This window comes from Stenella coeruleoalba, assembly GCF_951394435.1.
Source record: "Stenella coeruleoalba genome assembly, chromosome: 3".
Lineage (NCBI taxonomy): Eukaryota > Metazoa > Chordata > Mammalia > Artiodactyla > Delphinidae > Stenella > Stenella coeruleoalba.
The window spans coordinates 90,766,818-90,782,370 of record NC_137148.1 but is presented as its reverse complement, the minus strand read 5'-3'; the positions used below and the strand labels follow the sequence as shown (position 1 = coordinate 90,782,370).

Here is a 15,553-nt window from a genome sequence, read left to right as displayed (position 1 = left end):
TCTGGTGTATATTGTACTAATTTGGGCTAGCCACCTTTCAAGTTAATTTTAATAACTTTTAATAACACACAGTTCTATATTAATCTGTATATTAATTTGTCTTTCTATAATATGAAGTAGAGAATTTCATAGAATCACTCTCTTAAATACAAAATCTTTTCTGTTCTCTGAAGCCTTCAGTGCTTGCTAAACGTGGACTCCTTAACATTAGAAATAAATCAGTTGTAATTGTCAGTAAAATAAAAATTACAGCCCCAAAAGATTTTCCTTTGAAGATAATTAATTTTTCATAGGGCAGTTGATGAAATGAAAGAATATAATGTGCCGTGTAGTTATGTGGTTGATTATTTTCTCTGGCTTATAGCTAGTTTGTATTAGAAACACGTGTATGCAGGAAACACTTGGCATGGTACTGTTTTCAGTACATGATACTTATTTTTTTAAGGAAATTAGTTTCATACAAGAAAAAAATAATTTATCGTAAGTGATACTTCTGCATGAAATATTAGTTTGTATTGATAATCCTTGATTAATCCTTGAAGTTTAACACAATACGCAGCAAAAATAATTATGAGAATTTAGTGTTCTGCAGTTACGTATAATATAAACTGCTAGAGTATTAAAGACAGATTGTTAATGTTAAAAATCTCTTCATTTCACTGTTCATTGAGGCTGGATATATTTGAAACTGTAGATTTCTATATGTAAAAGTATCTCCCAATAAAAAAGTCCTTTCTTACTCTCCTCCCTCTTTCTTTCCTAACTGAAGGACATTTTATCAACACTCAAGTTGAATTAAATTAACCTCTTAAGCTAAAAACTCTGTAATGGAGGTTGCCTCTGGAGAAGATAGGAAAACATTGCCCAATTTAAACTCCTAATGTCTATTGAGCTTTTAGGTATGAGTAATTCCCTTTGATGTGGATAAAAGCTTTACCTGTTTATTTAAGAGCACGCTAGCATCCTTAGAATCAGTTGTTAAAATCCAGTTTCTTTTAATTAAGTGGATACTGTAGCTATCCCAAACCTATGCATAAATTAACAGAACCCAGAAAAGCTAGGGGACTTGACCAAGTGTCCATTAGGCCCTGTGCTGTATAATTACTTGTCCAGTCTATCTCCCATGCCTTTCTTATTCAAATTCCAGAAGTAGGGGATGGTGGGATCTGAGCTTAGGAGAAACACATTAGATTAATCCCAGAGCACAGGAAATTGGAATTATAATTTCTGTATTATTTTGTTGTTTCCAAAGATTTACATGTATGGTTAAATAAAAATTCATCTCTTGCAATTCAATAAGAGCTATACTATATAGAGATTTTATTTTTAAGAAGTTTATATTTCTTTTATGGGCCAATGTGTAAAGCTGGAACCTTCATTAAACTAATGAGAGCATGCATTAATATAATAAAATGTGTATTTATTTAAAAATTTCTATGAAATATATCAGAATAAAATTTCTCGACGCTTGTGTATTGACCATTTATACTAAGTTGCTTTAACCTTATCTGAATTTAAAGTATGTAGTTTAGCTTCCTGAACTCTTACAAAAGAAAAATATAAACTGGAAAATTAAGATTAACAATGCATATGCTAATCCCCTGCCGATGTCTCATATAATATTAGCCACAATACTGCTGAATTTTGATTTGCTGTTATATAGCAAGGATGATGACATATTCTGCTCTTACCACTGTAACGTATAGGTAAGGTTTATTGTATACATTTTTAAATAATTGTACTAACTTGATTAGCAATTGTAGTGATGATTTCCTTTGGAGTTGAAAAAAGGTGGAAGTGATTACAAAGGAACTGTTGATCTATATTATAAGGAAGCAGTTATGGATACTGTGGGAAATATGCAGTAGAAAATATGACTATTAAGTGGTTTAAACAAATATAGAGTAGGGAATTCCCTGGCGGTCCAGTGGTTAGGACTGATTGAACCTGCTGAGGGTTCAATCCCTGGTCGGGGCACTAAGATCCCATAAGCTGTGCGGTGTGGCCAAAACAAACAAACAAACAAACAAAAAACCAAAACCATAAAAACATACAAAAAACAAACCAAATAGGGAGTTATTTTCCTCATTTAATAAAAAATCTGGATGTCGGTAATTATTAGTATTAGCATGTCAGGGCCAGTGTTTCTTCAGTTCTCATCTTTCCCTCAGATATGATAAGGTGACCAGCTAGCCCTGGAAATTACATGTGCATTCAAGTAAAGAAGAAGCAGGGGAAGGCATGGCACTACTCATCCGTCTCTTTTATCAGGAAAGTAAAAGCTTTTCCAGAGCCTCCAATAGCTTTTCTTTCTAGTAGTCTGGGTCACGTGACTACCACTAGCTGGGAAGGCAAGTATTTCCAGCCTCTTGGAGAAAGGGTTGGTAATGACTCTGGCTAGCCAATCATAGCATCTCTCAGTGGGTCACCTCTGGAAAGTGTGTATAGAGCTCCTTTAAATGTCAATAGGAAAATGATAGACTCACAAAACAGAAATGAAAATAGCAAAGTAGTCCTTCACTCCTCCATGAAACATTGATTGGGCCCCTTCTGTATGGCAGATTCTACATAGCTGTCCGTCATTGAGGTAATGAGGTGATGGAGCTTCCTCGGAAGGTTGTTAATTAATGGTTGGTGTCACATGGCATCCGATGTGAATGACTTATGTCTATAGTACATTTCTACTCCTCTGGAGCAAAGGGTCCACTATGGATGAAGACTTCTAGACCAGGAGATGACAGAAAATTGCTGGAAAACATGAAATGCAAATGTATCCCAGGAGATAGAGGGTGGATCCATGTTACTTGTGTTAGCTGTACAGGTGATTAGTGGGGTGTAGTATTCTGCTAATAAAAATTATGGGGGAAGCATAGTGTACAAATACCAAAACTGGGTTTTTACTCATTATTTGGATGGTACTGTTCTTTTTCAGGAGCTTTACCTTCCTTCTTAGGTTTTGCTTTAGTGACATTCCTCAAGTACAAGCAGCTGGCTTTTTATTAAAAGAAGTAGTCCAGAGACTGTGCAAAACCAGGTTGAAATAAAAAGATGTTTCATATAGTCAAAAATGGACTTGCAGATGGGAGAGGTTTTTGTTTTCCTCTAGCATTTCCCTCAATTCAGAAGTCATTGTTTAGGTGAGGATTTTGGACCTAGTAGTAGTTAGTAGCCAGCTGCAATTCTGAGAGTGAACCTCACTGACATATTATGCCTTCCCCCCAATATTTCACACAAATGTTTGCTAATTGGGTGGCCAAGCTCAAGAAAGACTTTTAGTTCTTTTTACAACTATTGTTGCTAACAATCAGCTTCTTAGGAGGGAACATAAAGGTTTTTCCCTTTCATTCTCAGGTCCTGCAGGTTTGAAAGCATCATAATGAAGGGACCACTGAATATCATTTGGCCCGACAATTCCACATTAGGATTATTTCCTTAGGATAGATTTCCCCAAACTCAGAAAAAAGCTTTATGTAGTGTTAACTGAGAAAAGAAAAAGAATTGAGAATGGATTATTATGCAGCTATCAAAATTGTTTCTGAAGATTATACAAAAAATGCCTGCTCTAGTGGTAGGTTGACATAAAAAAGTTACAATATGATTAAAGTCTGTAAGAAAAAAATAAACTAGTGCAAGATTTTAAAAAAGACAATGCTTGTCTTTGGAAGGCATTCTTATGGTAATCTACTTTTCTGTATTTTCATATTTTTATAATGAAAATCAATTTTTATATGAATCGCTGGATTGACTTTGTATCCAGTGAATTGACTTCTCAGTCGTGAGAGCACTGGACTAGGAGATGGGCAACCCAGATCTCTTCTCAGCCACTAACTGCGATCTTAGATAAGTCATTACCTCTCTGGGTGTTATTTCTCTTTAATAAGATGAGCTTGTTGGGTTAAATGATTACTAAGATCCCCTTTTAACTTTATGATTTTATGACATCACTGTATAATATTAAAAATGCTGTGAAACTCAAAGTATAATGTTGCCTGAGAGAATGGAAAAACGATCAAGAAATGCTTCGACTTCATATTTCAGATATAAGGAAAATGTCCATTGTGTCACTCTTGAATTGTGCTAACATTTCAAATCACGGAATGCAAAGTATTGGTGGGCTCTTAGATGATTTATTATCATACCATACATGCAGATTGCTTTACAAGTTTCCCAGCAGTAAGGTGTATGCTTCTTTTGGCATGCTCTGACAAATCTGAATGAACTTACACAAAGCAACATTGGCCCTCACTAAGGTCAATTTCAACAGTCTCCCAACATCCATTTTGCCTCATGTCACATATTCTTCCGTTATGTTCCTGGGAAACACCAAAAAATGAGCATGTTTACTCATTTACTTGGGTTGTCTAACCTGAGTCCAAGAAGAAGCCAGTTGTCTGTGGCTGTCATGTTGTCTGCCCCAGGCTTTGGGCAGCTGAGAGCCAGTGACTCTGATGTGTCCCATATGCTGGAAGCAGGGACTGTCAGTCACTGCCATCGAACAAAACGGTAGCTCAGTCAAAAGCAAACAGGCATGATTTTGATGAATTCTCTGTAAACATTCTCTATATTTACATTTATGGCCAGGTCAGACTTACATGTTTACCTAAAAAATATTGTAATATATCTTTGTATTAAGGAGTCAATAGCACCATTTCGACAGGTTTTAAAAATGAAATGTTCACAGCTCCTTTTCCAGTACTTTTCAATCAGAAATTGGGAAGGCAGCCTATGATCTTGGCGGTGTAAACTGCAGTATTTACACTTTGTCTTTGCCCTCCAAATCCTACATGCAGTTGTTTTTGGCTAATGATTTGCAGTCTAAACTACTGGAGATGTAGGTTTCCTGTATAGAGTGGTATTCCATTATCTAATCCTCCAAGCTGCCGTTGAGCTGCTTATGTCCTTTTAGTCCAGAAAACTTTCGACAACGCAGCAGTACAGATTTCTCCTCTAGGAAAAACTAGAAAAGACATACCAGATACTGTCACCTAAGTCTGAAAACCCTAGTAAGTAGTATTCCTTTCTCAACGCCTGCCAAGTTGTGTTTTCTGTACCCCTACAGTATCTCCACGTCTTAACTCCTCTTCCATCACTCAGATGATGGTCAACCGTTGTCCCTTTCTTCGTTTCATTTGCCCGAATAATATAGCAAGTTACTAATCACAGGCATTATCTGAAACAAGCAAAGTGGCAAGACAACTAGAAGTATATATACTGTAATGATTATGTTTTTAAAAGTTTCTTGAAGATGGATGTAAAATACTGCCTGCAATGAGTGATATAAAAAGGAAATTATAGAAAGGTGTATAAAGGGGCAAAAGGGAGAGATGGAGACGAAAGGATCGACTTGAAGTTTAGGGAAAGCAGCTCTGAAGATTTTAAATTTCATTGTCTGAGGCTTAACACAAGTTGTCTTTTGAAGTCTAAACTTTCAGGTATAATTCTATCTTAGATCCTGCGGGAATTGCCCTTTCAGGTCAGATAATTTAAAAGGTTAAAATAACTGTGAAAGAAGTAACCTTGACGTGGCCTCCATTGGCAAAGCTTTAGCAAGTAGTTAGGTGATTTTCTAGTCACCGGGAGTTATTCGGATACTGGAGTTTTGCCAGAGTTACTCAGATAATCACTATCTTCTTTTACTCTGCTTTGTCAGTGGAGATCTCGCCAGTGCAGTTTTTGCTTTTAGTGACAAGCTTTATTTCAACTGGTGACTTGCAAAAATGTCTTTGATGTGTTGGGTGATTTTTATTTTGTTTGGGGACACACCAGATTAGCCACGTATGTAGGAGATCACAGAGGGCTACATGCTCTGAGGAAATGCTGCACAAATGTCTACCCAGAGTAAGAAAGGGGTGAAGAAGTCTAATTCAACTTTGCACAAGATCTGATACTCTTATGCAGACTTAGCAACACTTCCCTGCAGATTTCAGTCTTTCACACCCAGCATTGTTCCTTCAACACATTCCTCCACTCTGCAGATTTCTCAGCCAAATGTTCTGCCTTCCTCCTCCCTACCTGCAAAGGTTCTCCCCATCCTTTATATTTAGCTAATATTCCCAGGAAGTTCCCCTTGATCATTCCAAGCAAAGGGGAGCTTTTCCTGCTTTCCATCCCTGGAGGGCTTACTGCCTGCCTAGATTTAGCACAGGCTATATGTACACTTGTTTTTTCTCTCCAACGACAAAGCTCAGTCCTAGAGGGTAGCATGGGTTTAATTCAACTCTGACTCTTTCATTGTACGTAATTGTTTTTCAATGAAAGTTTACTGAGAAAATGGGTCCCTGGCGTGCGCTGCTCCTAGAACGCTTCAGAATCACCGAATCATCTCCTTAAAGTGTGCTTGCGATGTAGGCCTAATATTCCCTAAACTACACTGTTTAGTTTTTTATTCTGGGAGGAAAATTAGCTACTGGCTTTGGTTTACTCATTTCTAAGGGAAGCTGGTGACCCAGATATTGAGAGAAATTTTAAAATGATAAGTTTAGTCCGTTAACAACTGCTTTCAAACTCTGAGCAATCAAGAAAAATGGGCAGGTGGGAATGTGGAATCCTCATCTACATTTTACCTTTTCCCTCTTCCATTCCGGTAAAGTCTCCCTCCTACTCACATCAACCATGAGGAGCAGGCAGACGATTCATCTCTTTTTTTCCTGAGTTCTATAGTGTATCCAGTGGCTACATCATATTGATTGCTGCAACAGTTTAAAGAAAACAATATATTATTTAATTAGAGTCATGATATAATTTTAGCTTTTCCTAATAATAAGCTGGTAATAGGTTTTCTACTCAATATCTCACTTGTAACCTTTTGGCTATAGATGTTCAAAGTCAAACACAAAGGTCATGCATGCCTACATTCTCAATATCTGGGCCACCTGCTTCCCTTAAGGCAAATATTGTGGAATGAATAACTTCTCTGTGACAGAAATAGACTAAGAAAAGGGCCCCTCTTGGATTTCTAAATATGTAAGAAAAGGAAAGGAAAGCATTTGCTCGAGGCCTTCTCTTTCCGAAGAAGTGAAATATATAACACTCAGAAAAACACAGGGACTGGAAAGTAGCTTTCTTACATTAAAAAGTTGGCTATTTGCCTATTTCCTGAGCTATTGATAAGGAAGTCATTGTCATAGAATGCCACATAATAAAGCATGTTATTTCCTAAAAATGATTAAATGAAAATCCAATTGGTATTAATTACTTGAAAATATTCTAAAGGATTCAGAACCAAAGGGGGCTCTCATTTCTTGGCTTACTAAGTAACAGCTGCAGATTGACTTAAATGGGGGGAATACAAAATGTCATTTACATGATTTTAAATAAAAGGATCAAATTTTCTAAAACGTGCTTGATGTGCTAGAAATCTTTCTAATTCCTCTCTCTGAAACAAGTCAATTCGTACTCTAAACTTTTCTTTTCAGGAATGATGCAATTTTGAATTTTTAGTTCTGTAGGGAAATTTTACTGTTAAGTTGTACTTCCAGCAAAATTATTGTTGAGACCATCTGCACAGAAACAAACCTGTCCTAACTTCCTAAGAAGCAAATGGGATAAGAACCCTAAGCTAAGGAGAAGAAATCTGGAGTATGGGAATCTGTATTCCTAGATGTTACCAAAAAGTCAGGGTGCCATGAAAAACCAGGGTCATCAATTATTTTTCTGTAAAAGGCCAGATAAACATTTTAGGCTTTTCTGGGCCATACAATCTCTGTTGAAACTACTCCACTCTGTCCTAGTAGCATGAAAGCAGCCATAGCCAATGTATAAATAAATGAGCATGGTCGTGTTCTGATAAAACTTTATAAAACAGCGCTCTGATGGATTTGGTCCGTGACCTATAGTTTGCCTGACTCTTGAAAACTGATCTTTGGAGATTTAACTTTATTTCCTTGGGTAGTTATATGGAAATTACTTTTTAAAAATGCACTTGTAAATTTTATGTGTATATCACAAAGACCATAGATAAAAGAATGATTGTCATTCAAATAAGAAAGAGTATAAACGTTAGCCCCTAACTTGTTTACTAATAATCCCTTTTGTCTGTCACCTGTCTGCTGTTCCCACTCAGTAAACTCAGAGGACATTTTAACATGTCAAGGGAAACACACAGCAACATCAGTCAGACATGGAATGCACTACTACTATTATGTTGTTTGGACCTAACTACTTAAAAAATGGGCATGTTAGGTAATTCTTTTGGCTTGGTAGGTGGGGGTCATGAAAATATTACTGAAATTAAGGGTGCATGAATATAAACATTTTGGGAACTTCTGAAATAATAATCTTGACAATAAAACTCATACTCATGAATATGCTGTTTGTATGCTACTGTATATTAGCTACATGATAGGCTATAAAAATAGGTCAAGTTAAAAGGAGGCAGTTATGAGATGACAGTTGTCACTTTATAGTCATTCTTACTTGTATCCTTTACAAACCAGATTAACTACCATACATGTATCAAGGAAAGGACAAAGAAAGGACAAACTTAGTAAATTTTTATCATCCACAACTGATTGTCAGAGTGAGAGAGTGCTTAGGGAAAACAACAGCTTTCAAAAATTCTAATATGAAGCCTGTTATATTTGAGTAGCCCAAAATAATCTTTTAAATGGAAAATAAATATTATATAATCTGACTGAAGATTAACTATCTGCCATTTTTAACACACTGAATCACAGAAAAGGCTACACAGATATAAATATTCCATATCCATGGGTATTCCAGGTCAGTTTTCAAAATGTGCTGAAAGCAACTAGTTAAGAAGAACAGTATGATTTTGCTGTCTTAGCATTGCTGTTTAGAGTTTCAAACTAAATTCTGGGCCACCAAAGACTCCATATTTCTTCGACCAGTCTGGGATACTCTTTCCAGGATTTTAGAGGACTTCAAAATTCGAGAGGGCAGCTTGATGGCCATAGGGATGGAAGAAAACATTGATCTGGGATAAGTGGTAGCAAACCAAGTCATGGGAAGAGCAAATGATTGGTGAAATCTCATTTTCCATTACTGACTAATGGCACTGTACCAATATTCAAACAGTATCACTGGAAGAGGTGTTTCCCATTTGGCTCATTTGAGCTCAACCAAGACAGATGCCTTGAGTCTTCACTAGAGCAATGTCTGATTCCTGTCAAGGACTCACATGGTCCACTCTCATGGCAAGGCTTCCTCCTTGTCCTAGGTAGACCTCTGGGCCAGGTGACAGAGAAAAGACTGAATCTTGAAGGAAGTTAAAATCACACAATCAAAGCCTCTAGAGTACACCACAGAGAGTGTGTGAAAATTAGAATTTTAAACAAGCAAACATAAATTAGTCAAGTTTGTTATTGCTCTCCAAGAAAAGTATATAAATGGTTGGGCTATGTGAGCTGAGACTATATTATCTGATCTCAGGTGATATTTGAAAGTAATGATGACAAAAACTGGCCCTTAACAGATCAGGATATAGAAAGAAGAAATGCTGAGCTTGGTTACTATGGGTGGATAGCTGATATCTCTCCAGTGATCTTTTAGGTTCTTTTTCTATTTGTCAAGGAGCCAGAAACTCACCCTGAGTTGTGCCAGGGGAAGAAAAGAACTTTGAAAAAGTTCTATAGAAAATTATTGGTTACATTTCTGCTTAACATGTGGTTATGAATATTATACCAATATTGAGATTATACGTGCATAAATGTTAAAAAAAACAGTGAAGACACACATAGAGTCTAACCAGTAAGCAGTATTTAACCAGTAAATGCTCAAATGTTAGTAACGACCTTGATCAGAGACATATCAGTGCTGAACATTAAGGAAATTTAAATAAGACCTAATAGGCAGTAATTACAAGGATATTACAAATCCTATTATGTAAGTAGATGTCGGAAAAGTTTGCACCAGCTAAAGTAGACCTAGATAACCAGACTGAATACTCTGCAATGACAAGTAAATTACATAATGGCACTGTAATTATGTAATTGACTCTTCTCAGAATATTTATGTCAATTTATGTGGAGTCAGCCTCATCAAGAAAAACCTAGTGCTGATTCACTTTTTTGACTTGTTTTTGCATTTGCTTTGCAAAGACAATCCTAAAACAGAATAAATGATTTACTGATTTTATCCTTTGCCTTTTTTGGCATTTACTTCTTTTATTTTCCGATTTGAAATGCAACCAGATGCTTCTGTGAAACAACTGAATTATGAAACAAAATGGCTTTCTCTAAATTTTCAGTCTATAGGCAATCTTCAAGCAGTTACCTTTCATGTAAAACTGGAAATAGGGATTGCTAAACATTCTAAATTACAAAATATGTTTAAAATACTATGTAATTGAGGTCACAGTAAAAGGCAAACTGTTCTTTTCTTTTAAAGTCTGCCACTAAAAATGGCTATAGAACCTTGAGGATTATTCTAAAATAGCAATATGTAAGAAAATTCCAAAAAGTCTTTTGAATCCATGTGTAATGGCAGAGTTGATTAAACTCTTCTAAGGAAATATAAAAAATGCCAGCGGATGGTCATATTCTCATTTTAGGGATAACTGGGTTGATATCATCCTCATCATACAGTCTTTATCATGCAAATTTGGTATATTTCAGAAGATTTCTATAAAAAATATTGCCTGCAATACAAGGATGGTGTCCAGCCTTGTTGGTGGCCAGGCCTACGAAATCCCACTAAGATTCTGTGTGCAGCCCTTCCTGAATGAGGACACATGGTTTGCCCACAGAAGATTTTGGTATGTGAGAACACGATTGACTTCATGGCAGTACTCAGGAGACGCTAGCCTGTAGTCAAGATTCCAGGGCCCAAAGAGAGGAACTATAGCCAACGGACAACTTGCCAATGCCCAGGAAAGTTCTCTAACAGTCATGCTGGGAAACACTTCTCCTCTGAAGCACATGAATAGGTAGACGTGGCCAACAGAGTTTTTACTCATTTCAGTCTATGACATTTCTGAAACATTTTCTTTTTGGCCTCCTACCAACTCATCAGTGTGGAAAACTGAGGCAGCTCAAATCTAAGCATAGAAATTTGTCTGTCATTTTGCTTTGAAAGTGCTCTAGACCAGCGCTCTTCTAGTACCACTGTAGCCACTAGTCACATGTGGCTGTTGAGCACTTGATGTACTAAAGGTGTAACATAATCCTTCTTTTGAAAACTTAGTACAAAAATAAAAAATTTAAAAGGTCTTGTTAATTTTTCATATTGATTATGTATTGGAATAATAGTATGGATATATTGGATTAAAATATAGTTAATTTTACCAGCTTTTTTTTTCTTTTTTCTTTTTAAAACGTGGCTAGGAGAAAATTTAAAATTACATATGTGGTTTGTATCATCTATATTAGGCAGCACTTGGTCTAGACAATAACTTCTACAACCATATTATTCTAATTTCTACCTTATTTATGTGTTCATGGGACAAATGAGCTCTTACGGTTTGAGAAAAACCACTGGGATTCCAACTAGACTTTTTAAATGGGAGAAATAATTCAAGATTGTCCTTCTCTATGGCAGAATAGTCTGGTTTATGCTATGTATCTGAACTTATCTGAGAACAAAAATCAATAATATAATAACTGTCATCTCTAAAATGCAAAATGTATTGTTTGCTGAAATTCCCTTAATTATTTGCTTTGTGACTACAGTGTCAATTAAAGGAAACATTATGAAATAGTTCATCAAATTAAGGTTCTATCTGCATTAGTCTATTATAAATAAGTAATCTTTGAGATAGATAATATATCCATTTTAACAAGCAATATAAATGTTTACTGTTTTTTCAAAAATGTTAATTTAACTATCCTAACTTAAATAGCATCTCTGTGAAATCCTAGGTTGAATCATTTGGCTGAAATGCCCGATTTTTGTGAAACTTTGACTTGTTTTCCACTGAAATGACTAACTCAGTCACTTAGGCATTATCAGGACTTAATCTTTAACATACAAGTCAAAATTTACAACTCCTGCTGATTTTTAGAGAGTGCAATTTATGGGTTAAAAAGAGGAAATTACGCTCACACCCTCACAGGGAATAGGCATGTGTACTCATTTAAATGGGTAAATTCTTAAGTACACACTGGCCTTGGCATTTGCAGTGCTCTTCACACTACACAGTCCGCAGGTCCAACCACTGCAGTCAGCCCTGAATGTTGGGATGATATAACCATTGCCCTTGGAACAATATGGAAGTGGGCTGGGAGGGACAATGTGTTCTCATCTTCCTATTAGTATTGCCACTTTCCATTAAGATTCCTTTCCCTCTCTTCTTCCCTTTTCCAATATATGGGACACTTACCATATATGCCTCACAATATACACCTGTTAAGTCTCTTTGGGAAAAGTATACCAGGCAATTGGTCTTTTAAAATAGAAATCTTAATGCTTAGGGAAGAAGGCATTCTTAAAGTTTGAAACTAGTGAGCCCCTTATAATAGCTAAAATGGAAATTCTGAGAGAATAAAGAAGGAGGGAAACAGAAGAGAAGAAGATAAGTACTCTCTACTAATTAATAAAGATAAAATGAAACAAAAAATCTTTCTCTGAGTCCAGATGAGGTGCCCTTAAGGGCTTTTTCCTCCACCTCAGTGATCTGTCAGGCTCCTATATTATGGAAGACAAGAAGTTCTACCTTATTTTCTTCTCATGAGAACAGTAGTAAAGGAAGATTTGCACTTGGAAAGCAGAATGTCTCCTAGGTCGAATAGTCCCCAGAAACCAGAGGTTTAATTTAATTTTCTAATTTAATATTTCTGAGGAAGAGCCCAAAAAAGTTAAGATCTCTATTTTTGAGGAGGATTTTTATGTGATAGTCATTTTTATCCATAATTTTGGCCTGAAAATAATCCTTTTTTAAAATTAAGGAAACCTACTAAAATATGCTGCATAATTAATTTGATAAAAATGTTCATTTAAGCTCAAGCTAGAAATAAATCTGAGGTATTTGGAATTTAACTGTGATTTTTATAAGGGAAAAGTGTTTATATGAAAACCAAAGAAAAATATTTTGAAAAAAATCATGGTAATGTGTTAGGTCTAATGTTACAGCTTCTCAAGAGTCTGATTTGAAATCAGTGTTTTTTTCATTGTTTCTTTTTGTTTTTGTTTACTAAAGTAAATTAAAAGCTGCATTGTCCTACATTTCTGGACATGGAAACTTTCAAAAATACATTGTAAATTATGGGTGCTTCCATTCCAAGTATGAGAAAAAGATATACTAGCTTTTCAGAAATATCTTTAGTCCATAAGCTGTATATCTAAATAACCATCAGTTGAAGGAAAAAAAGAACTTTTATAAAAACAAAGGTTTCCTTACTATACTAAAGTCAATAATGGATGATCTTACAATGGGATATTATTCCCACTCTATTCAGACATTTTGGCACCAGCCTTTGGTGTAGACTTTTCTAAATATCTGAACCTTGGTTAAGTATAGAGTTTATCCATAAAAGTTTTCCTATCTTTAAAATTGTACAAGCTTGTGAATAAATTCAATTTTATCTGAAAAATGACAAGGAGTCAGTCTTTATTAGTCTAAGTCCCAGTCTTATCTCCTTTTCTTCACTAAATTTCTTTATTCCCCCCCTAAGTGTTGTCCATCAGAAGGACTTCTTGTTAGAGAGCAGGTGAAGGAAAGAATAAATTCCTCAGTGTGAGTCTGTAAAATAATTTTTTTAGGACCGTAAAATGGCAGGAATTTGTAATAGAATGTTTTCGGTTATTAGTAATATGGTGTGTATAAATAAAGACAAGATAAAAAAACATTCTGCACACAAGCTTTAGGGGCATATGGTTTCATAGCCCTTAAAGCATGCTTCAGTTTCTTACCATTATAAGTGGATTTTTTTTTTTTTTTTTGCACATACCTATAACCTAACCATCTTCTTGTAAACAGTTTGAACACATTACTGAAAAGACTGTGAATGTCATGGGAATACATCTTATAGCTCTACCTAGTATTAGCTGGGCAACAGTCCTTGTAAAGAAATCCAAAGGGTGTAGGCTGGCTAGGTTTTCAAAGCAAAAACAATTTGTTACTATTTACTTCAAATGTGTGCTACTGGTCCCTGAAAATGTATGTTTTTAAATGTTATGTTGTGTTTACTTGCAATTTCAAATTTAATTCATCAGTAGGTATTTGGTATCCATTACATACCATAGAAGACACTATTTTTTCATAAAGCAGTCACATGCATTGAAGTTAGGATTACCAACTGATATATATGTATTTTTTTTGCACCTTAAAAACAGAATCACTATAGTGCATATCATGCTTCCCCACCTTCCTTGCTGAAGGACAAAATGCATAAAGTGCCAGGATTTGGCTCCCAGATGGAAGGAAGCCATTTAGTACTCTGGCAGGATCACATCATTCTGCTGAGCTCCAAATTCCAGAGCAGGGTTTTCTTGCCCTTCTTTGGGGGCTGCTGCTTCCTCAACAGTCTTCAGCTTTTCCTCCACTAGGCCCTCCTCTATTTCTGGGTCAGCCTCCTTTATCCCATCCTCTAATGCCTCGGGCACCATCTTGGTGGCCTCAGCAGCATTTATTTCAGCATCTTTAACTTTCTCTATGGCCTGCACCTTCATCAGCTCAGCCTCTGCCCCCTCAACTGCTACTTGGGCCCCATCTCCTTGCATTTTCACTCCTTCCGGAATAGCTTTGACATCTTCATTGCCATCTTGTGTTGGAGATGGCTCTCGGCTGGCCTTCTGGCTCTCCTGGATGCTGCCATGGCTGCTGCTGGCGCTTCCCAACCGGGAAGAGGCCACCACGGCCTTTACTGCTGCCTGATTGGAAACAGAAAAGTGTCAGGTGTTACTTTCACTTAAAATCCCAAATCAGAGCTCAATTTCAATTTTGCATTTAGGGAGTTTGTTATTATATGTTAGTGTTTAATCTTTGAAAGTGTATTATTCCAAGATTGTCTAATGAAAACTTGTTTGGAGAATGAACAGCAAAATATGTTTAATCTCAAATTAGTGTATTTAATCATCTGGACAACCAAAAACCTGAGTAAATGCATTTTCCCATGGATTACCAATATTCAAAAATTTTAGATTGTGTTTCCCAAAGTATTTGTTTCACGGGACACTAGTTCCATGGATGTTTTAGGCACTATCTAGATAAAAGAGTTCCACAGTCAACTTTGTTTGAGAAATCCTGGGTTAAGTCAAGGTTGTTTAATGTAGTGTATTTCAAATTAATATGACCATGGAACCCTTCAGGTTTCTTTAGTCTGTATCAGCCTGTAAGCGATTGCTGAATAGAACACTGTTTTTGACCCCCAGCTGTTCTCTGAGATCCCCTGTATGTATAGCTAGTCCTAAATACCATTAAGTAAGAGAAAAGCACCTAATTTCTATTCCATATACATTCTATAAAAAGAGATATGTTTTGGTAGATAATTTTCCCTATCACTTGAATTATTTTAATTTTTACGAAGTATAACTATTTGCTTATGTACTAAAACATAGTTTTAAAAATTTTTTTCCCAATTTTTCCATATTCAGAAAGTAGACAACTTTCTGAGTAAATGTTTCCTGAACAATGCTGTTCAAGCAGTTCAGCCTTAAT

General features: G+C 36.0%; 1 protein-coding gene across 5 annotated transcripts in view; it reads right to left on the bottom strand.

Annotated features, from left to right (window-relative positions):
• Positions 1 to 4,648: 4,648 nt before the first annotated feature.
• Positions 4,649 to 15,553, bottom strand: part of CAMK4 (calcium/calmodulin dependent protein kinase IV) — a 306,840-nt gene continuing 295,935 nt past the window's right edge. For 4 of the 5 annotated variants that reach the window (XM_079917385.1, XM_079917386.1, XM_079917388.1 and 1 more), the window contains one exon: positions 14,098 to 14,766. In XM_079917385.1, coding sequence (XP_079773511.1) covers positions 14,326 to 14,766 — 441 coding nt within the window. In that variant the 3' untranslated portion in view covers positions 14,098 to 14,325. Of the gene's footprint in view, positions 6,690 to 14,097; positions 14,767 to 15,553 lie in introns of those variants that run through there. The other variant, XM_079917387.1, reaches the window with a different exon arrangement.